The following is a 23,279-nucleotide window of genomic DNA, read 5'->3' on the forward strand; positions in this document are numbered from 1 at the left end:
TGTGGATGCTGTCGATTGTACCTGAGCTAGAGATCCTGTGAATACTATACTAATTGCTTTTTTTGGTATATTTTGGTTGTATATATTTCTTTTTACGTTGTTGGCATTCTGTGGACAGCAAAAGAAGGATTTCATTGTACAGAGAAACATGTTTCCATGCTGTGCATATGACATTGAACCCTTTGAATCTTGAATCTACTATGACCTACATTTTGAACAGAAAATCCACGAGAATGACAATTTATCAGATCCTTTATAGATATAATGCTCCAGTTATAATCAAAATACTGGATGTGAGTAAAAGTACAGAAATAGTAGCAGCATAATTATATAAAAGAACCTAAAGTAAAATGAGCAATTATCCAGAATGATCATGTTTATTTGATTATTTTGACTTTGTACTGGTAAAATAAATAACAGATAAAACTTGTTATGTGCTGTATTTATGTTTGTTCTGTAATTGAATCAAGACCATTGCATCATATATAATGAGATCATGTTTTGTGTCTGTGGAATTTAAATCTGTAATGTTGTCAGTTAAATTTAAAGGATTTTTTAGAAATACACAATAATTCCCTCTGAAATTAAGTGGAAGAGAATCAAGTCCCAATTATTTAAGTAATGTACAACTACATAAACACAAATGTAGGCCCAGTTAATTTCCACCACTGCTTGTTTATGAGCCACAGGCTAGTTTCCTCTGCTGGTTTGTGTTTTTCGGGGCATTTTTTCCCTTTAAGAGCAGCTTGGGTGGAGTTACAGTGCGGTGCCCGGGGAGCTGCTTGCATTTATAAGGAGATGTGGAAAAGCGCGTCACTCTGACAAAATGAGTTTCGCCTCCCAGCTTTGTTGACAGAGGAGGGATGTTGCACATGGTTCAGTTTTCACTGGGAGACGAGCGGCTCGTACTCTGCTGATAGATTATCTGTCTTTGGACCGGAACAGATCGACCGAGTCCGGCTGTACGTGATGGACGAGAAGTCTTGTGTTTTCATGGTAAGACTTCATTTCTACTTAGCAAGGAAAATCATGTGTTAATCGATGGAAAATGTGCCTTTAAATCCACTTAAACCGAGCGACCAGGGTCAGTTTTATGCGTGATCTGAACGGGTGAGGCTGCTTCTCGACCAGGACCAGGACCAGGCTGCTCCGCGCCGGGAAGTTCACGTTAAAATGTCAAAAGACTCGGTAGCCTTGACCGCTGACCAGGATCACCGTCACTTCAGGTGGTTCTTTGAAAAAAGTCCCTTTCAGTTGAACAGTACACGGGCTCATTGAGCTCCGTCTGTCGGGGTTAGAGTAGGCAGGAAGCAGCGGGACAGACTGTTCTCCTGACCCGCTGCACGGCGCCCTGATGTCCGCCGAGAAGTCCCGTCGAGGCGGGATGGGTGAGTCCTGGCTCCTGGTCCGGTCCGGTCCGCCGCTAGTGGGCGCTGAAAGGAGCCAAAATGGGGAGACATGAGTAATTCTACTGAGAATGATTGTATCTGTTTGGTACATTTCTGTATACATGGACTGTATCTATACTAGTAATCTGCGGAGTATACCTGATTATATATTCATGTAGCCTATATGGATACTTACTTATTTATCCTACTAAATAAATAATGCATTACATAAGAATGTATTTAAATCTGTGACGATATTACTTAAAATGCACTGAAAGGTGTAGCAGTATAGACAGTCTAGTGAGTGAGACTACTTCCATGTTGACTCTAAGATATTATTAAAATTGTATAAAATTAGTTATATTATGTATATTATATATTATTCTCATGCAGCTTCAAGTCACATTTGAAGGCTGCACATTAAATTTTTTTGTTGAGAAAATACAACTTTGGGTAGCTGATAGGACTATAATATTGTTTTATTACGTACCTATTAATTCAAACCTTTTAATGACTAACGTGATTATTTTAGAGCATATCTGAGTCAGAAATTACAATCTACAGCTGTCACCCCTTTACTCACAAAGTGGCGCATTTCTGCTTCAATCTCCAGAGTAACTTCCACACCTGCTGGCTGTGAGCAAATAAGAATCAGATAGACTGTAAATTGTTCTCGTCTACACCGACTGAGTCAGCCTCTGTAAACTATCGTGGCTCTTATTAACCTGAGAAGTGTTTAAATGATTCTTATCATAGCGAACCGCATGCCCCTTATTGAGTAAACTGCAGTAGTACAGTAGTACATGAGCGAAATGAGCCAATCCCACAGAGTAATGATTCACCAGCATATCGTTCCCACAGTCTGCAGGATTTAAGTCTAGATACACATTCAAGGGTTTTATTTTTCACATGCTTACTCAACTGTACGAGCAGTGAGATGTAGGCGGACATAGTCTTAAGGCTGTGCAAACAAGGCTAACTTAGAATTAAAATAAGAGTGTATATTGGCCCAGTAGGCCACATTTATTGGCCATATAGGATGTGCAGTTTTCCTTTTTACAAAGACGTGACTGAAAGGATAGTATTCCAGCACACTGTTATCACTAAATGTATTAGAGATACCTCACTGCGTTCACAGACCCGATTAGATGAAAATATGAATTGTACTTATCTCACATCCTTTTGTACACACTCAGCCCTTTTTACTCAGATGTCCTGCTCTCACCACAAACTGCATTCATTTCCCCACATGCTACATGGTTGTGTCATGCCCATTGTTTCCCATCATGTTGTACACGGTCAAGTGAAGGCTTTAATGAACTGCATCCATCAGACTTGGCCCTGTCACATCTACAGCACAGGCCTCTCATTTTTGACCCATTAAAAACCAATACAAGTAGGGTAAACAGTATCTCTGCCACAGTTCTGTGGTTAGTAAACTATAACACTGTGTAGTATTGTAGCGCACTAAATGATGTGGTGGAAATATTTACAGTGAAGCTGCCTGGTAAGATTTCTGTACAGCCTGCTAAGATACGAGTGTTACTTGGCCACTAGAGTTTGCAGCATGTTGTAATTAGGTGATGTTAAGCACATACAGCGCCACGATTAAAGAATTTGTAATGGTCCAGTCAATGAATGGCTTACTGCCCACAAGCAGTGAGGAGGGAACAGCCAAGCATGACACATCCAGGCTGCTGCACGATATAAACAAACTGTTTCTTAGCCTCTGGCTCGTCTTTTTTCACAGTGCCAGTACACACAGTCTTTCCTGCAGGGGATTTGCAGCTCAGGCTCATACCTTGGCCATGTTTGCTTGTCTCCATGGCGTATCTTCAGTCTTAACCTCATGGGAGAGTTCACTTGTATTTTCAGGCTAGCTTCGCTGCACACCAAAGTGACACAAAGGCCCATTCATGGCTGAGAGTGGCTCCATTCATGGACGCTGAGTACTTGCTGGTAGAATTCATAATTGTCCATCGTCTTCCATCTCCGAAGCTCACTGGCGGAAATTACGCCACAGTCGGTTGTTTTAAGGATGACATAAATATTCAAATAGACGCATGGGCCACTGTTTTGTTTGTAGTGGCTTTTGTTGTTGCATTATGCATGCTCTGCATTGTTTCCTCCCACATTGACTGCAGATCTGTTGGTGACATGAAACAAAGCAGGACTTGGAAGGATAAGATTGCAGTATGATAGTCAAATTGAGGTCTAGCTTTGTAGGAGTCGGGGGGGTGGTGGTTACTAATTAATGGTTTGCAGGTGAATTGCTGCATGGTGTAATTCTACAGACAGGAACTTCCACGGGGTTCTGAGCAGCATTCCTGCTCGAAGCTACAATATGTCAGAGGCTTACTGACACTTAAGTTGTCCAACTGTTTAACCTTTGACCTTCCATCTTGTGAGTAAAGCCAAGGTAGCAAGGCTAATCGCATGGTTCGCATATTATTTTGCATTACTTAAGAAAGGAATTTCAGCCGATAAATTACAGGGTGAGGATTGTGTCCCTTTTTGCTCTCCTCTCCTCTGCTCTGCTCTGTAGAGGATGACAGAGGAGAGGATGAATGATGATACAGGACTGTTACCTTTCTAAACAGTGGAGTTCTATAGCTTTAGGTAAGCAGTCATTAGTCCAACTGTATGTAGAGATATTCTCTTGTTGTGTTTACCCTTTAAATGCTTGTCAATAAGGAGATGAGGCGTGAAGTGAGGTTACAAGCAAGTTTACCATAAATGTATTCTAGGCATGGTGACCGTACTCTGTTATATTAGAAAAATTAAACTTATTAAGCTAAAAATAGAGATTTATTTTTCTCTTCACATTCTCCATCTGCATTATTAAGATAACATTATCATAATGGTCACAACAAAAATATAATTATCATTGTAAACCCTAAAAATTCTATATTGGTGCATCTCTGAGGTTACCTTTACCTGGCCCAGATGTCTCTACATAATCATGAATTTAACTATGGCCTGACATGTCTTCATTTTTCTACCAACACAACTTTCTCTGACCGAAAAAACTTTCATTTCAGTGCTCAGGTTTCACGGTATCACAATATTGCACAATTATTACTATAGTATTGGTTATAATGACCCTTAAAGGTCGTTTTTTTGGTTGAACAAATGCTTTATTATAACTGCCATATTTCGTACCGCGATTACCGTGAAGCTGGTGCTGGCGCTTGGCTTCGGTGTGCCGTCTAAGTGTTGGAGTGTGTCCATCAGCATCACAGGAATGCTGCACAATTAGCCCCTGTTGTAAGGGCGGATACTGCAGAGTTTCATGGTCACAGAGAGGGAGGAGGGCGAGGACTTCTGCTGCCCTCCCACATCTGACCCAGAGGTTGAGCAATACTCTGTACATCAGACAAATGACTTTAAGCTGGAACCACAAAGAGACACAGATGGCAGCTGCCAGATCAGACTGAAGTTATTTACTAGGCTTTTGTTGTATCATCACTAAAACAATGCAGTGATTCAGGAATGTGAGTACTTGTTTACTGTACAAAGCAAATTTGCTTACTACTCTCACAGTGTATTATTATACATGTATACACACACACACACACACACACACACACACACACACACACACACACACATTAATTTGCTCAGTTGTGCTTCAGAGTGAGAACTGTCTGGATAACAGAATATATGTGTGCAATGATATTCATGCTCTATCAATAATACAAGTTATTGATCGATGAGTGATTTATGTGTTTGTGTTCTGAGCCTTGAAGTATTTGTTCTAGACCTTTGACCTGCCTCATTGGATGAGTGCACAGCTGTGTGTGCTGCATGGGGATGTGCTCCAGATGTACACTGTTTATATTCCCTGTTTCATGGGCATTTCACACGGATGAAGGTGGGATCGGAGCAGCTGAGAGGAGTGGTGCAATGCAAAAGCCAAATGTGGAAATGTATTTTTCATTCCATGTGTTTAAAGCTTAGTTCTGACACACCTGCTATGACAAGATGTGAATGTAGAAGTTTGAAGATAGCCAATTGAATCCCTCACCAGTTTTTTCTGTTTGTCTCTAACAGCTTGCACTAGAATGAAGCCACAATGGGTTTGATCGAGCTGACCTGTGTTGGAGCTTTGGACCGATACCAAACAGAACTTCACGCTTTTTGAGATCACAGTTTCTGTAACAACATGGCCGCAAGTCAGAACAACTACTGGGGACAGCATGACTTGAACAGGTACACAGACGCCACGCGAATACAGGAACAAACTAAATATCAACAAGAATCAATTATTACAACGCAGTGTGACAATACAAACACTACTTTGACATTCATTCGATTTTCATTCTGGGAAAACGTATATTAAATATTTTAATTACCACAATTTTTATTGTTTTTTCTTTTCAGCCCCTTTATATTAATTATAGAAGATATGTCATAAAAATCAATTAAACCTAAAGTCTGTGTTGGCATTGCTCAACATACATTTATCAGCTAATTAAAAATACTTTGTCATGTAATACATTGCTAACAGACACATGAGTAAACAGGCAGAAAAATCGCTGATAAAACTAAAACAAGCTCTTCACTATGTCTACATCCAAAAACAAAACTTTAAGTTGTTACAATGCTGTCTGAAGGAGGTAGAATTCTGTCTGAATCCATCATATTCTTTGATAATGTCTAGTCATTTAAATGGCCCAACATTACAAATGTACCCGCTTTATTATTTAGCCTTTTACATAAAAAAAACGGGAAAACAAACATGCACAGAAGGGGGGATCTCTCCAGGATAGACAGACATTCTCTAGTTGTTGTACATTCAGAATAAACAGCATTAAAATAAAGATAATATGGAGAAACAGAATGACAATATTAGGTTAGTAAAGAGCAATCATACATGTAAAGAGTGTGGCTCAGAAGAGACATCGTGCTGCTTCCAATGCTGTTACATAATGTAAATGAACCTGAAGCAGAGTTGGGCATATGTCGTGCTTGTTATTTCATTTTTAATGACTTACTCATGTCAGGTTATGTGCAAGAATGATTTACACACATGCACGGCTCTGTATGGATTTCTCAACCTCTTTTGATCCACAGAATGTGCTTTCGCCTGAGTGCTGACATGGATCACAACCTGACGGAGCTTCAACAACAGCAAATTGCCAAGGAATTTAACTGTGAGTCCTTCACACTGTGTTTCTTTTTATATATGAGTGATTATAAAATGATTTTAGCACAAATTCAACTTCAGATTGAAATGTGGAAGAATTTGACACTTGTGATGGTTTAAATTTGTCAGAATCTCAGTTAATGGTCCTCTGAATATTCTAATATTCATATAAAACTGTGATTGTTACAAATTGCAGGAACGGTTTTGTAAAAGTTACTGCTACTAGAACCTGTTTTCATAAAACCTTGAGATAGAAGGGAACGTGACACACAGTACACATGATCATGAATTATCTTTAAAATTAAATATAATCAAACCAAACACTGATGATATGTGACAGCAGCTGACATTTTGACTCTACTTGTAATCTTTCAGAATTTTTGTACACTTAAAGTGTTCTAAATGTTCTGCTATACTAAATCATTACTTTGAAGAGTTTAACCCTATTTGACCAGAACAGCGTGTAGACAGGGTTACGGTGAGTTTGTCATCACTGCACTGAGCTGTGTAGCAGAGCAGGGTGAAGGAGGAGGGAAAGCTATTGCTCCCTGGTCACCAGCTGTTCCTGCAGTCTGGGGCACATCGGATGTTTCCACAGAGAAGGACATGGGAAGCTCCGTTAAGATTATGGCCTGCCCCGCAGATAATGACGAATCCTGTGTTAATCAGGGTGTTGTGGCTGATGTTTGACGAAGAGGGTGATAGGTCAAGAGGTTGTTTTCAACATGTTTTCACTCCCGTTTCCTGTAAGATACCTTCAGCAAAGCAGGAGATTTTTTTTTCTAACTAGAATGGGCAGCTCACTCCCCCTGGGATTTCTTCCCTCCTACACCATCACTACACTTGAGTTAGGAGGTTTTTTTCTCACTACAAGTTGTTTTCCATGGTTCTTCCGCTGAGAATTGTTTCTGCACTGAAGGAAACAACAGTGATAGCAAAACCTTGTATAAGAAAGCAGCGGTACAGTATCTTGGTGCACCGTACAATTTAAGATGTCAGTTGTTTAACACAAGATTGTCTGTCCCTTTCCCAGGCAACATCTCCAGCTCCCAGCCTCCTTTCTATTCTGATACTTGCCGACTAACTTCTGACAGCATCCCTCTGCCCCATGAGGGAGACCAGGTGGTCCCTTCTTCCCAGAGACGGTCAGTATTTGGGGGCCATCAGAGAGAAGCCAAACCCCTGCCGCCTCTGCCTGACCCTGAGGAGCTCATGTCTGATGAGGCTGCTGACAGTGAGGTGGAGTTTTTTACCAGTGACCGCCGACGCCTTTTGCCCAAAAGCTGCCCCAAATCTATTTGCAGGGGCACAAACAGAGACTGTGGCAAAGTAAATTACGCCTACCAGGAGACTTCTTTGAGATCTGGTGGTCCTGACACTATCGCTTTCTCTTGGCCGAGCAGAGAGGACAGACCGTCGGGGCGAGGAAGTGGGTTTGGAGCAAACATCTGGGCACTACCTCTCCAGAGAGAAGACCACCAGCATGTGGCTTCAGACACTTTGTGTAGCAAAGACCAACACCAGGCATCCAGATGGTTTTCCTGTTCAGGCAACAGCAGCATCACAACCTGCCCCACCGACAAGCCACAAGTACCTCCTCGTATCCCCATCCCCCCAAAACCTGCTGCTCTCTCAAAGAACGAGGAGGACAAGCCTCCCAAAATTCCTCCGAGGGTCCCTTTAGTCCCTCCCTGCCCACCACGTACCCCAAGCCCCAAAAGCCTTCCGATTTATATCAACGGTGTGATGCCTGCCACTCAGAGTTTTGCTGCTAACCCCAAATATGTGAGTAAGGCATTACAGAGACAGCAGAGCGAAAGGGCGCCACCTGCAGCTGAGTATTCTCCCTGCATCGTTCCCATTTTGAAGGACGGCAGACAGGCCAGCGCTACGCACTATATCCTCCTGCCGCCGGGCCGACCGGCATATTCAGAGAGACGAGAAAGACTCCTGAGTGAACCGGCCAGGATTGGAAACAGCAGCATGTGGCAGAACAGATAGACACACTGGCCAATGTGGGAACTTTGAGGAGTTCAAAACTGTGACTGACATCATAAATGACCATGTGACCTGTTACACAGTGGAAAGATACACATGTCTAATGTCACTTTGGGATTATTTCAAATGACTGATGTTTTTTAAGATCACTCATGTCAGACAATACTCACAATACTGTGAGTGAGTTCTTGTGTGAACTGAACATTTTACCGGTCAGTATTTTATTGTCTTCTCAATATCAACCTGGAAAACATCATAACATTCCAGTTTCACTAATAATGGAGAGATATTTACCTCTTATAAGTATTTTTCAGCTTTGGTTTACTGAGATATGCAGTTTTTCTCACAGGGGCTATGTCCCATCACTCATTAGTGTGTAAAGTCTGACAGCCTCATGCTCACATCACTAAAGCAAGCTGAGCTAATACTATTTGTCTTACAAGAGAGCAAAAAATTACTGTATGTACAAGCTGGGCTTGTGCCAGACTGTTCATCCCTTGTGTGTTATTTTTCATGACAATGCTGCTTGAAATCTGAGTTATAATGTATTGATCGATGTAACTTTTGCCGAATCATTCTCACTTTTTACGATTTATGATAAATGGAACACTGTGCCTGATATTTAAAACGACACAACACGACCCAAACATGCTTTGAACTTAAGAGATATCGAATGATTCACCTGATAACACTCTTGAGTAACTTTTGATTCTGTTTCAGTGTTCATGCCTTTTTCCAGCCTCTTTGTGCGAGCAGCCTTCACTGTCAGAAAGCTGCTGGTTTATTTCAAAGTTACATCCATTTACATCGTACCTGCAAGATATTCAGATTTCTTGTTTTAAGCACTAGCTTATTATAGTCTCTGCTTGTGCGCAGAAAGTTAAATTTATTTAAAAGAAAATTCTCTGGCAATTATTTTCATTGTTGATTAATCTGTGGATTATAATTTAGTCATTATTCGGCCTTTAAAATGTCTGAAAATGTTTTTCAGTTTTTCCCAAAGCCCAAGATGACTCCTTGGATAGTATTCAGGATAGTGTCATATTCACAAAATGTTGACATTTTGTTTAATAACTCAAGTTGCTTAATCATTGCAGCTTTAAAATTCCGTTAGCAAATTAACAGAGTATTCCAACTCATCCACACAAAGAGCACATGACCTAATAAACCTAATTAATGGGTCTTTTAATACAGTAGTCAACAAGTCATTAATGTTTTCTGATGCTGTTAAAGGTTTTACATCAGTGGTGGTTTTAAAAACAGGAGTAACAAAGGCCTTAATTTGAATTATGACCAGCTGACAAACTTTTAATCATGATGAATCTTTTAAAAACTGTTTGTGTATGTTGTTTTAATAATGTATATTTGATCAAAAAAGTACAGATTGGGCCTTTAATGCTTGTTTTTTGTGTGTGTTAGCATGGAAAACATGTTACGTTTACACTGTTGAGGTGCAGACCCACGTTTACAACCTTTGTTACATCAACAGGTTGGAAGTTCTCATGAAGGTTGTGTGTCGGCCCAAACAAAGGCCGTTCATGTGTTCTGTGTCAAAAGTAAATCATTGTAAAATTTTGTTTTTAATCTATTTATAGAAATAAAATAACTTATTCATTCAATGATAAAGCCGTTGTCCTTTTTCCACACTGGGTCTATGATATACAAGTATAAAGCTTTTTTCTTTGGTTGGTCGTTGATTTTAGTTCTTTTGAGTCTATTGTTATTTGGATTTATTTTTATTTTTTGAGGAAACATATCTATTTATTTTGCTAGTTATCGACTCATAATTCCTTAAAGAAAACAATAAGCAGAGAATGGAAGAAGCAGGGACTGCTGCGTGCTGATGATGCACACTTTTACCTTTTTAACTTTCAAGATCTTTTACATGCACAAGAACCTACAAAACACTGTAGGACAGGAATAAACAAAAAAGCCTGAACTTTTAGCCATTTGTTGTTAGAATGTTTTCCCTAGCAGCTTGATATTAGGGTATTTACATTATAGCTAATCATTGTAACGATGGGCTGACATGTGCTTACAGTGGTCAGAAGGCTACAGCCAAAATAATTCACATTGGAGTAGGGTGACTGGAAAAGAAACAATCCACATTGGTGGTTGTTTGAACGGTATAAAGACGGATGCATGTAAATAAATAAGATTGAAGTAGTCTTGTACATCGAAAAAGTCGGTAGTCCTTGAACTTAAGTGTTCTAACTTTAATCAGCTGCTGCAGTCGTCAATACACCATCTATACATGCTGACATGGCACTCATCGCTGATAAAAGTAATATGAAAAAATGATCTTTTGTTTGCTTTTGATATCACGTTCAGAATATAGTTATCTGCAGATAACAAAGCTGATTTTCTAAAGATAATGACATAATAAAGAAGTTATTGTAACATAACACGGCAGTTCTTGCTTCCTATTAAACACAATTTTGAGGTAAACAAGCCATGAAAATACCATGTTTGCTTCAAAAATGTGAAACATATTAGCATTTTGGAGACTACAAAAAATATTTTATTTCCTCCAAAAGCTTGGCAAAACAGGAAAAAAGACAAACTGGAGTTCTGAGACAAATTTTAATGGTGCATCAACAGTAGTGGATCAAACTGCTTAGAAACATATGAGCTGCAGGACAACTGATGTACGGAAAGTAAAGGCGAGCGCTGGTCTTTTCGCTCCTCAAGCACGGAATGGTGACAGCAGCAGGACAGTGCCTTTGGTGGGAGATTCTTCAATAAACATGTCTTGTCCATGCTACAATCTCCTCACTCTTATTCACAGTTCATCTGCCATCTGACCAAATGGCATGTGTGTATCATGGTGATTCAGCAGGCTAAAAGTAACAAACTATACAACTATGGTGTTGTACCAAATCATGCTCACGTGTTGCACATCATCTGTCTCCCCTTCCTCTGATCTCCACATTTATTATCACTCTCCATTAGAACAATCTAATGTAGCAGAAATGGCAAGAAATGTAATCTTGGGAAAAACTACCATGGTTTAAGTTTCTAACTTTCACATGTGTAGGAGTTTCCGAACTCCACAGTTGATAAAAATCCAAGTTCGTTTTCATTAGTTGTAATCAGCTATGTCTTAAACATCTAATCAAAATGACATGGCACAAACAAAAAAAAAACGTTAATTCTACTATGAAATAATTCCTTGTGCTTGCAAAATAAGTTAAAAAATAAACACATAAAACCTCTACTAACCCCTCCATTCATCACCCCACCCCACCGTTCCCTCACCCCTGCAGTTCTTTATGGGCCTTATTGAACTTTGACCTGTGTTCTTCTACAGGCATGGCCCCAGCCGGCGTCATCTCCTCGGGCTGAGGTCCTTCGTGCAGCCTCGGGGCTGTCAGAGATGGGATTGTGACGGTCACTTTACCGCCAGGCCCGGTTTAGCAGTTTGACTTCTGCCAGGCGTTTGCTGATCATGGTGGCAAAGAAAAGGGCGAAGAGAACGCTACTGATCAGCATGTAGTCGTAGTCGTCTTTTAGTACGTCGAACTGCTTCGAGGGATAGACCCGCGTCTGGTAGATGTCCAGACCATATGCCACCACCTAAGGGGAAAAGTAACACCATCATATTTACATTTACTTTAAGGAGATAAACAATGTGTTGCCTGAATCTGTTCTGGATAGACTGAAGTATTTCTGGCTAATTCTGACCATTTTTTAGAATCTGTGACAGATTTATTGTCACAATAAATCTCTGTTCTGGGTACTCAAAACTAAATACACGACATAATCACCCCCTTTTATGTGTATCCATTAAATATTTATTTCTTAGCACCATTTTTATTGTTTATGATTTAAAGAAACTTGTATATAGACTAAGATTATTACAGTTAACTAAGATGTTGATGAAGGTTCCAAGTCATCAGGGTCATGGTACTTATAAGTGCTGTATTAGTTTCTTGAAGACATTTCACCTCTCCTCCAAGAAGCCTCTTGAGTTCTAACTTACTGGAGGAAAGTTTGCGTAACTAAAAACAAACATACAAAACTAGATCATATTAATTAATAACACGATATACAGGACATGTCTTTTGTTTTGGTACATGTGTTTAATGAGGCTGGGATGTCTACATGAGTGCTGGGTTTGTAATACCCATTCTGAACTTCTTAAATCTCTGTAACCTTTCCTGTAAATTATGTTTAAGTGGAGTCAAAGTCCTTGAATGTGGGCACATGCCTGGCCAAAAAGCTGGTTCTGAGTCTCGTCTTTGGAGCTACTATATCCTAAACTCTGAGCCAGTGGGTGTTTATCCTTAAGTAACAAGGAAATATCATGTAGTAATGGGACTGGAAATCAAGATCCTTAAAGATTTCAAAAGACAAACACCAAAGATGGAAAATTAGGAAATAAGTCTGACACATGGTTGCATTATTCAAGAATTATTTTTTTTTCCCCAAGACATCATTCTGTCAGAACATTTTTAATTACAGCAACAATTGTTAAAACAACAAATGCCTGCCTACCTAACATAACAAATTAGTCAGTGATTTGACTCACCAGGCAGGTTGACTCCAGTCCAGAAGGGGCAGTGTAAATTCCTCGCACTCTTGATACCGTCTGATTGTAGTTGATAAACCACTCTGTACGGATCAGCAACTCTGGCGCATAAGGTATCAGGTTCTCTTCGCTGGAGATCAAGTCAACAAGTTAGATATTGAGACTTAAATAAAAAAAAATTTAAACCAAAGCTGACTGAAGGACTCACCGGCTCTGCTCAGATACCATTTCTGGCCTCCGAGGGTCAAGGAACATCTTGGGCAATGACAAAATCCCTCCAGATGGCAAGCCAACTGTGACAAATAAAACCCAAGGAAACAGATTTTAAAAAGGGCAGCAAGCTGAACAATGTTGAATAGACCCGTTTGTTTATAAGATAAATTCATTGGCGACCAGGTCAGACCGAACCTCACTGAAACTTACTGAGCAGATGGCGGCTGGTGATGCCCTTCTCCGTCAGTGTGGCCTCCATTGTAGAAATGGCGGAGGGGAAAATGTAAGACTGCTGAAGCACCTGAGGAGCATGTGGCCGATCCAGTGAGCTGAAAACGGTGCTGTTGTAGAGCTCCATCCCCTCGTACAGCTCAATGACAGAGAACTCGTTCCTGCGAGACTTGGTGCTCCAGTATTCGTACTGCAGTCGAACAGAGGCAGGGGGGACATATTCAGGAGTGAGATCACTTAGTGACAGGGTGTGGGAAGTCACTGACAGCAGCAACGAGCCAACACCATTCTTACTAAAGTCAAACAAAAAGCAGCAAAATAATTTAAAATGATTTAATTTCTAGTTCCCAATACTCACCACCACCCAGTTTTCAGAGTGCACTACATGCACCGGTCCTTTGGCCTTTCTCTGAACAGCCTCGTGGATGATGCGACCAGTCACGCCATCAATCAGGATGATCCCAATGAAGCTTCGCTCTTGATGCTGGTCTGTGCTCTCGGTCACCAAAGCGAGTAGATTGGGGTTCAGGTACTGCATAAAATGACACGAAATGCGATTCAGCATCTTGATCAAGGTTAAATATTCGTGGCCAACACCACTTTGTAGTCATATGCATGTTTCCCTGCCATTCACTAATACATCAAATCAAGAATGTTAATATTGTAGCTCATCTTTATTTCCTAAGACAAACATGGTTTTTAAGGACTATTTCACTGATTAGCTGTCTGTGATAAGATGAGACACTAGAAATGAGAACATCATGAGTAAAAATGTGAGGGCCCTAAAACATTGTTTCATCAGTTGATCCAGAGCAGGGTATCTCAGGACTTACTGGACAGATGATTGGATATTCTTAGTCCCTACTGGATGAATACTAATGATTTTGGCGACCCCCTTTCCCTCAAGTGTTGCCTTCAAAAGTCTTTTTCCACCCCCTCTGATAAACAGCTTAAAGAATGGGAAAGATACTAGTATGTTGTTCATTCCTTCGAACACTTTTGATACTGGAGCGTTGTAATGAACGTCGCTGTCCCAACAAAGCCTCGACGGGCAAAGATTAGAAGCAGGATCTACAGTAAGAAAGTGTAAGAGAAAAAAAATAATTTACTCTTATTTAGAGTCAGTGGCGGAGAGGGGGGATGAATCACTGGGGAAACAGTGACACAATGATGTGATGGTATTTCTTGGAAAAATGAGTTTTCAGCCTACATCAGAGGACGGGAAATGATTCTCTGACTGAGGTGGGAATGAGACAAGTCGAGACAACATTTACCAATTCTAGCATCAATAAAGGCAATGATAGAATTTTCCGACTTTCTCAACACTCTTCCAAACCAGTGTTAGTAAGGATTTTGGTGTAAGTCATCATACCTTATAGAGGACGCTCCGGTCTCCCATCACTCTGCCCTGGGAGTGCACATGCTCATTGGGCCTTTTCCCTTTGACTGAAACAATCTTCTGCACCTCTGTCGGGATGACGACCTCCCAGATCAGCTCAGTCGACAAGTCCTGAGCACACAAAAACATCCAATAAGTCATCTGTGACTTTCGTACCATTTTATGGTAGAATACGATCAATAAACAGACCTCTGGCTACAATGTTCACTCTCAGAATATTTTGAGCATTATTGCGCATATCCATTTGCTTCTAACATTTAAAGTAGAGTGCTCTATTGAGTTCCCTCAAACTCAGAGAAACTCTTCTCCAACCCTTAAAAATGGCACTTTATTGATTAAGCACTGTAAAGTAAAATACATTTGAGCATTCTTTAATGCCTTTTCATTAATGTGGAAGTGTTCCGTTAATTATGGAATAAAAATGTTAATACAATTACAAACTGTTGGCAGCTCTGTAAAACTTGTCTAAAATGCAAGAGCCCTGAAAGTCGAAGGCCCTTGAAATAGTTCACTTGCCGTTCGTAACCTGTAGCCAGAAAGTCTTCCCTGGCTGGAGTCAATAAGAAAAAAGAATATGGATGAGGCCATCTCCTGGAGCTGCTGTAGCACATTCTTTGTAGAGGGAAATGCAGACACCTGTGGAAAGCAAAATAATGTTTACTAATAATATCTAGGTTACAGTTATCACTCACCCTTTACAAATACCACAACAATTAAAATCTACACGATCGTACGGTGATCACGGGTGTAGATTATGTGGACAGAGAGGCAGAATCAAAAATCTAAAAGATATTGCTCTGATGAGTGAGGATGCAGAGGAATAATGGCTTTGAGACTGGTTATGTCTGTGTCTCTATCAGTGTATACAGACCATTAATCTCATGGGTGAGGAGGTTTATAGTGTGCCACTGACCTTGTACTGGTCATCAACAAGAAGTAAGACTTTTGCATAATCCTGGTCCATGAGAGGCAGCATGAGTGACTGAAGGATGGGCTGAGGCAGAGCAGGTGGAGTGACGTGACTTTTCTTTCCAAAGATGGGATTAAATACATGGAGTGTGGCCAGGCCCGTGTCCTTAAATTGAAAAGAAAATATTATAAATGACAGAAAAGTACAAAGTACAAGTATAATGACAGTATTTTTGTAAGCTAGAGTCAGCATTGTCCTGGTTCCCTGCACAAACAGCCTCTCGGATTTTTTAAATTGGATTTATTTAGCCACTTTAGCCACAACAACCCATTAGATCATTTTAATGAAATTGTGAGACATTTAATGATGTACTTTATGTCAAAGAACAAGATGTATAGATATCTTAAACCTGTGGTAACCATAGACCATACTTGGGGCATTTAATTGAAAATCTATTCAAAAACTCGGACCGGGGAACCAGATGTAAAAGATAACTAAAACCTGGAAAAGTAATTTCCAGGTTTTAGAACTACAACTACACCATGCTATGACAAGGTCACTTTGGTCCGTACCTCAGGTCAAATATAAGATGCCATTTTTTTTCAGGTTTCGAACCAAGTGGGTCAAAATCCCCCAAATGCTCTGAACTTATGTGTTTACTGGAACAGAACTGGTTTCTTGTTGGTGAAATAAGCAACGGCATGAAGGACAAACTGAACTGCTGATTTCATAATTATCTCCTTTACTTATGTTTCTCTGGCCCACATGATACTGAAACTGACCTCCGCCCCGAAGATCTTTAACCACCCAGCCTAGAGCCCCCATTTTTTGAATACCTTGTCTTTGATGATCAGTGAGCACTGTGGTGGATGAGGGAAGTGTGCAGTGGTCCGCTGCACCATAAGTTTGAAGGCTGCATTCGAAGGAACGTCTTCCAGGTAGTGCTTCCATAAAATACTGCCCGTCTTGCTGTCAATCCCAAAGAGCTTAAGAAAGAAAAAAGGAGAGGATAAACTTTCAGAGACTCCTGCTGGAATCTGTTTGTTAGTGTTTCACTTGACTTTGGGCCTGCCTGACCATAGACAAAACAGTTTAGTTTGACCACAAGTGTGCAGCAAAGCTCATCTCTTCCAAAACACTCCCAAACAGTAGCTAAATTAGAAGTGAAAGCTTAAGTCTCGTACCTTCCCAGACGCAGTGACCATAACCATCATCTTCTGCAAGTTGAACTCATCTCTGGATAGGTTCTCGATGGTCACGTCGTTTTTAACCTGACTGCGCGGCTTCCGGGCATCGTAGAACAGCTTCCAGAGGTGGGCGATCCAGGCCTGTAGCAAGATGAGCTGAGAGGACAGCCTCTTCAGCACCATCGACATCAGACCGTCTAGACACACCACAGTGAGAACACAGACGCTGATTAATGACTTCCAGTGGATTCAATTCACACTTTAGATGATAGAAACTTTAGATGATTTAGGCAGATAGAATTTCATGTGAGCTTATTAGATGTTTCTTGTGGTGGAAATTGTAGTATTGTCTTGGCAAGCAAATCACAGGTGTACCTCACAAACCTTGTATATCATTGTAGGTGTAAAAACATAGATGGCAATAAAATTAATACTTGCTCAGTAGCTTATTTACCACATCAATGTGTAAAAAGTGCAACAAAGAACAAGACTGGAACACAATTGGCTTTGTAGAAATATAATATGACTAAAAGTGAAATCAAGCAATGGGAGTTGGGGGTGCCTAAACAACAGGTCCAGTGGATTGTCAGTCAAAAACAGGAGATCTGAACATTCAGACCCATTAGTCAAGCTTACTGAAGAAAAGTATTACCTTGAATGGCTGAATCCAAGAGCAGCGATAAAAACAGGACAAAAACAAAAAGACAGTGAAGCCAAAAGCAACCAATCGAACACACCCAAGAAACAGTTAAGCCAACACCTGTTGCAAACTCAAAGATAAGAAAGCTACAATGCTGAGGATTAAATGCACTTGCTAAGCAGTTGAAATAGAATAGAATTATTTTTACCGGTCCCAGGTAAACAAATAAGGATAAATAAGGATTTAAGTAAAAGCAACAATCTGGTGGACTTGATTATTAGTTCTACATTAGTGGAAATCACAAAATGATGAGACAACTTGACAAACTACCCCTAGGGACTGCTCGGAGCACTACAACATTTGTCACATTCACACATTCACCCACACATTCATACAGCCACGGCAGAGGCTGCCATGCAAGGTGCGAACTTGCTCATCAGGAGCAATTTGGGTTTCAGTATCTTGCTCAAGGATACTTTGACATGCAGCTAACCTTCTGATTGCTGGGTGACCTGCTCTACTTCCTGAGCGACAGCCACCCCACAAGCCCCAAGTTTCTAGAACCCACGAGAAAATTATAGAGCGACTAAACAGGCAGAAAATAATAGACGAAATACTGAATATTAATCCAGAGCAGAGATTGGTCGTAGAAATGCAATAGGATTCTGGGTTGACATTTACCGGCTTTTTTGCCAAATTCTCCCTCCAGCTCGGCCTGCGTTCCTGTGAGAGGCAGATCCACCATTTCCATTGTCACCACATCTGACAGGGCCTCCTCTCTTGTCCACATTACACGCCCTGGAAAAACAAGAGTCATTATTGTTCTGCAATCATTCATTCCACTTTCCACACCCTGTCACAGTATGCAGTTTGTGTTGACGCTTTCCATAAATTACGACGTTTTTTTTTCTCTCTCTCCTTTCATGCTAGTGGAAAGGACGAGATTATGTGAGCATTATGAAAAACCGAGAGCCTGTTCGTGCTCCATGCAGTGGTCAGATGTTGGCAGTATTTGTGATGATTAAGAAGTGGAATACCCAAATGTTATCATGAGGCGAGACATGGCTCACTAGTCTCTTTGCACTTTGGAAATATGTACTCATTCAACAGTAAACACAGTGACACATAAATTAGTGTGTCTGTTAGTAGTTTACTGCTGTAAATTCCATGTAATATCCGACAACCCACAAACTGCAGATTCTTACTTTGGCGCCCCCCGGAGGTAGAATAAAAAAAGGCACTGTAGTAGACAGAAGCACATACTGAACTGTACTGTACTACACAATCTACGCACTCTTTCCCAGCACTAGCAAAGCTTCCTGTTTTCCCACCCGTACCTGGCTGTTGCAGAAACGAGAGTGCATGGTCCTCCGAGTGCACCATGACCCTGTAGCCGACAGCGTCGTCTTTCTTGAGGAACGCCTGTACGTACAGCTGGAAGACAGAATAAAAAGAACCTAGATTACAAAATGAAAATTGTTATAAGATGTCTTAACTTTTGTGATCCTGCTGGCTGATGGTCTAATATTTACAACGGTGTTTCCCTCTCATAACCACTGAATTAGTGACATCATTTGCCGTTTTAGACAGCTCCCTTCCAGTTTTATTAGAAGGTAAATTTCCCCACTCATTTCTTATTAGAGGCAACTTTTGCAATTTTAACAATTAAATGGTTACCAGCAATTGTACTAATGTTTCACCTCCTCCCTGCCTTCTCCCAAACTAGAGTGATTTGTTCAGAAAGTAACTGTATTAATCATCATACCTTTGTGGACTTGACCAGCCAGATATCAACTGAGATGAAGAATACCCTGGAAGAATCTTAGGTGTTGCATGCAGTATGGATACAATTGGGACACACTACTTTGTCATGACAGCATGCTTTAAACTTTGAACCTCTTGCTCCAATATCCATTGCAGCCTTAGCACGAACTTTGGAGTAAAAAGAGCATATCGACACTCAAATGTGCTCTAATCTGTCATTGCCATGTTCGGCATTCTGTAAAATGAGCTGTTTTTGCCGTTTGTGCTCTCTAGCCTTTGTTTATATTTGTGTGACGCACCGCTGAACAGAAGATTGTGGGTGAGAACAGCCAGAAAAGCATGCTGGGATTGCATACTGCAAAATATGACCGGATGTAGTAGGACATCCAGGTACTTTTGATATTGTATTTCACATACTTCATACTGGGACATACTAAATATTTTTCTGGCATACTAAATAGTATGGTAGTACAGGTATTGGAACACATGGGTTAGACTCACCTTCTCTGGTTTCCCAACATTAGGATCCAAACTGTAAATCATTGTTGTGTCTAGAAGTCTGCGTCCAGTTTCCGCACTAAAAAGGTTGATACTACATGCCTATAGGGAACAAAAGAGATAATTATATTATAGTCACAGTGGTTAAAAAATGATCATTTTCATTTGACTTATGAAAAAAGTTTTTGAATTCAGCTCAAACTGTATCAGATTGATCTAACTTTGTTTCCAAGCAGCTACATAAAAAGCCAGGCTAATACAACTTTTATCTATTCATCAAAATCAACAATTGAATCGCACCTCAAACACAAAAGGATACAACTATAGTAAGCACAATGGAAACCACACACTAATACTAATCTGAAAGCAAGACTTTACATTAACTCACAGTTTTATTCTTGGGTGACATGACAGCAGCAACGGTCTTCTCTCCAGCGGTCACAAACGAAACCAGCATGGCCTGCGAATCAACACAAAAGGCATCATTAACATTTGAACCCTTACATTTTTGGATGGCAAATATTACAATATGATAACTGGTTTGGATTTTAATTGTCAGAATTTGAACTGAGCATGAGAGAGAATTAAAGATAGAGTAACAGTTACTTACAGGCTTGAAATCCCTCAGTGTGACTATTTGCCCATTGTTGAGCTGGAGGAGCACATAGTTTTCAGGCCCGAGCTGAACAAAGAACTCTGACAGCGGCTGCTGGGCCGGGTTGGGCTGCGTGGACACCAGAACTGGACGAAAGCCGGGGACGACTTCAAGTCCTAGCGACTAGAGGGAGACAAATGATAGCACATAGTGAAGGTATAAAAAGACACAGTTCCATTGTGTAGATAGAGAAATGAAACGAGACCGAAATTGAAGCTGAACCAAACCTAAACAATAGATATAAATTGGAATTTAAAAAGAGCTTTCAGTTTATTCTGGGGGGTACCTGCAGGGGGACCTGGGTCATCTGTGACTCTGCGTGCAAGTCCAGCATGTACAGGGACACAGCAGCAGGGTCCACGCATGTCAACATCCCCTGGCTGATCACTGCACAGCTGCCCTGGATGTTTGACAGCCATGGAGCTTCAACCGATACCTGAGGACAACACAAACAAATCAGAAAGTGGAATTTAATAAGCATATTTGAAACAATGGTTTATTTTACCGGATGCATTTCAATGAATTGTATTTTTCTATTCAGTATTAACAATCACATTCTACACAGTATTTACATATTTTATACTGTGACTATAAATATCGATTACCTGTTTGATTATCTCTCCATCATCTGCACTGTAAACCACAATAGCAATGTGGGAATGGGGAACAACTCCCAGTGCATACACTTCACCATTTCCACCAGAATACACAGCCTGGTAATCCACCGTTTCACTGTCGAGACAAAAAAATGGACAGCTGTTATATATTATATGTATATAAATGTATAACATTTCCATTACCTTTTTTGAAACGTACCGTTACTCCCCCAAATATATACTACAAACTACTACCAGCATCTTAGAATGTAGACAGTACTTTCTACGAAAGAATTCAAGCAAACGAAAATACTTTTAGTCCCAACACCATTCAAACATGTGTTTTGCTTACTGTTATTTCATTGTGCAGAGTGATGTATGAGCAAAGTTTGACACTAGAGGACAGTTTTCACATTCATCTGATGGGGGAAAGTGTGTCTGTCCTCATCTTAAATGTGATTTTAAGGCGTATACCTACAAGTATGATGTGTGACATTACAACTAGTTTGGAATCAACTGTGGTCCAGTACGAAATTTTTTTTTAATGACGGACGAGCAGATGTAATCTTTACAATCTGAACTTTTTAGGGGAAAAACAATATGTCTAGGGGGCATTTTTAATGTCGGTTGAGGTGCTTTGTTAACAGAGACAGCTCATAATAAAAGTACAGAGACAAAAAAAAAAAAAAGGGGGGGGGGGGGGGTTAAATGTTCACCCAGTGCCAAAAAACAATCAACTTGCCTTTCTGGAAGATTCTCTATCCACTTTTGATGACCATTAGAAAGGTAATGGAGAGAGATGACAGTTTTCTTCAAAACAGCCACGTGTTTTACGTTGTCCTGCTGTCCACTTAAACATGCGGCCTGGAAACTAAAATGTACAACAAAAGTGGTCAACACGTGATCAAATTGAAGACAGTTTTAAACTTAACGACTGTCAGTCGAGGATCAATCACCTGCCAGAGTCAAGCACGATCTCCCAGTTCAAACCACCAACATTTATATCCCAGGACCGCAGCAGGCGGCCATTACCAACTACAAGCACCGCATCTAGGAGACAAGAACAGTTTAAGGACTGATCTGGTTTTAATAAGGGAAATCAAATCTCTGTACGCTCAAACACAATGATAAACCTCACCTTGTCCATGTTGCAGAAGGGCGTCAATGCTGCCCTCTGGCCCAGTCTTATCCACATGTCTCCAGACTGTAACAGTCATTGAATAAACAATTATTATAGGAACACAGTGTTTCTTCTGAGAGACAGATCACCTTTCTGTAACAATACACAGACACAATACTCACAGAGGTCTCCAGTCCTGGTGTTTAGTGCAGCAAAAACATTATTCTCTGTTGCCACAAGCACCTTTTTGGATGACTGCACATGTGTGTCGAAATGGGAGAAGCGAACCTTGCCGACATATTGCTGCCTCCTGTGAATCACAAGTAAGAGAAGAAGCTGTCAGAAAGTCAACAACTTCGTTTATACTTCTGTCAAATTCAAATGCCTTTATCAATACAGGAATGATCTCAAACGGCAGTGATGTGTCACACAGCCGAAATAAAAAGGAAGAAAATATTGGTGGACGGATTATTGATGTTGGCCAAAATCCATTGAATCATTTCAATCACATTTACAATAACTAATTGATCTTATGTGACCTATGGTTTGCTAAAGACAAACGAGAAACTGTGAACAAGGTAGCAACACTTATTTTAAGCAAGTAAATACAATGTTTTTGATTCATTTTTATGTCTTTTGGCCTGTTCTTTCAAAGTCCACCCCAAACACACCGGGTCGCAGCTAGTGGCTGTGACAGGTGTTAGCATAAGCATCTCCACATTAAAACATGGCTCTCAATATCCTTCACATTTTATCATTCTCTAGATTCCTCTTACCAGTCAAATTTGCCTACTTGATCCTCGAACACAGCCCCGATAGAGCCACATAAAGTCACAAATTTCAAACACAACAAAATTAGCTTTGCCATTGCAGTAGTAGCTTTGGGCTAGCTCTCCAACAGAAGGAGGAAGTCGGAAGTTGACTGTCTTACATGTTTGTCTCGTGACTGAGAGGTGCTGCCCCCTACCGGTCAGACAGGTACACAGCCTTGATAAATGTA

General features: G+C 40.5%; 2 protein-coding genes across 3 annotated transcripts; one reads left to right on the forward strand and one right to left on the reverse strand.

The window, feature by feature from the left end:
• Positions 1 to 793: 793 nt before the first annotated feature.
• Positions 794 to 10,161, forward strand: errfi1b (ERBB receptor feedback inhibitor 1b). The gene is made up of 4 exons (XM_030423957.1): positions 794 to 996; positions 5,442 to 5,600; positions 6,465 to 6,544; positions 7,571 to 10,161. Exons 2-4 carry the CDS (start codon positions 5,554 to 5,556, stop codon positions 8,536 to 8,538), a joined length of 1,095 nt encoding a protein of 364 aa, XP_030279817.1. The 5' UTR covers positions 794 to 996; positions 5,442 to 5,553; the 3' UTR covers positions 8,539 to 10,161.
• A 938-nt stretch (positions 10,162 to 11,099) lies between these two features.
• Positions 11,100 to 23,214, reverse strand: emc1 (ER membrane protein complex subunit 1). 2 transcript variants are annotated; one of them, XM_030423366.1, is made up of 23 exons: positions 23,056 to 23,214; positions 22,462 to 22,589; positions 22,298 to 22,363; positions 22,116 to 22,209; positions 21,902 to 22,030; positions 21,169 to 21,295; positions 20,850 to 20,999; positions 20,519 to 20,686; positions 20,297 to 20,368; positions 19,912 to 20,010; positions 18,984 to 19,080; positions 18,328 to 18,444; positions 17,659 to 17,667; positions 17,004 to 17,203; positions 16,656 to 16,805; positions 15,823 to 15,984; positions 15,426 to 15,545; positions 14,883 to 15,020; positions 13,869 to 14,042; positions 13,490 to 13,700; positions 13,275 to 13,359; positions 13,067 to 13,196; positions 11,100 to 12,111 (listed from the first exon to the last, which is right to left on the reverse strand). In XM_030423366.1, exons 1-23 carry the CDS (start codon positions 23,145 to 23,147, stop codon positions 11,932 to 11,934), a joined length of 2,898 nt encoding a protein of 965 aa, XP_030279226.1. In that variant the 5' UTR covers positions 23,148 to 23,214; the 3' UTR covers positions 11,100 to 11,931. The 2 variants fall into 2 exon arrangements, with proteins under 2 accessions (XP_030279226.1, XP_030279227.1); XM_030423367.1 differs by lacking the exon at positions 17,659 to 17,667.
• Positions 23,215 to 23,279: the final 65 nt, after the last annotated feature.

This window comes from Sparus aurata, chromosome 7 (genome assembly GCF_900880675.1).
Source record: "Sparus aurata chromosome 7, fSpaAur1.1, whole genome shotgun sequence".
Lineage (NCBI taxonomy): Eukaryota > Metazoa > Chordata > Actinopteri > Spariformes > Sparidae > Sparus > Sparus aurata.

What these genes read in the sequence shown, in the direction of transcription:
- errfi1b (XM_030423957.1), top strand. Translation starts at nt 5,554, where the DNA reads ATGGCCGCAAGTCAGAACAACTACTGGGGACAGCATGACTTGAACAG. An exon ending in GGACAGCATGACTTGAACAG is followed by an intron (nt 5,601 to 6,464) that starts GTACACAGACGC and finishes TTTGATCCACAG; the next exon opens with AATGTGCTTTCGCCTGAGTG. An exon ending in AATTGCCAAGGAATTTAACT is followed by an intron (nt 6,545 to 7,570) that starts GTGAGTCCTTCA and finishes TCCCTTTCCCAG; the next exon opens with GCAACATCTCCAGCTCCCAG.
- emc1 (XM_030423366.1), bottom strand. Translation starts at nt 23,147, where the DNA reads ATGGCAAAGCTAATTTTGTTGTGTTTGAAATTTGTGACTTTATGTGGC. An exon ending in CACCAGGACTGGAGACCTCT is followed by an intron (nt 22,364 to 22,461) that starts GTGAGTATTGTG and finishes TGACTGTTACAG; the next exon opens with TCTGGAGACATGTGGATAAG. An exon ending in CACTGAGGGATTTCAAGCCT is followed by an intron (nt 20,369 to 20,518) that starts GTAAGTAACTGT and finishes GTTGATTCGCAG; the next exon opens with GCCATGCTGGTTTCGTTTGT.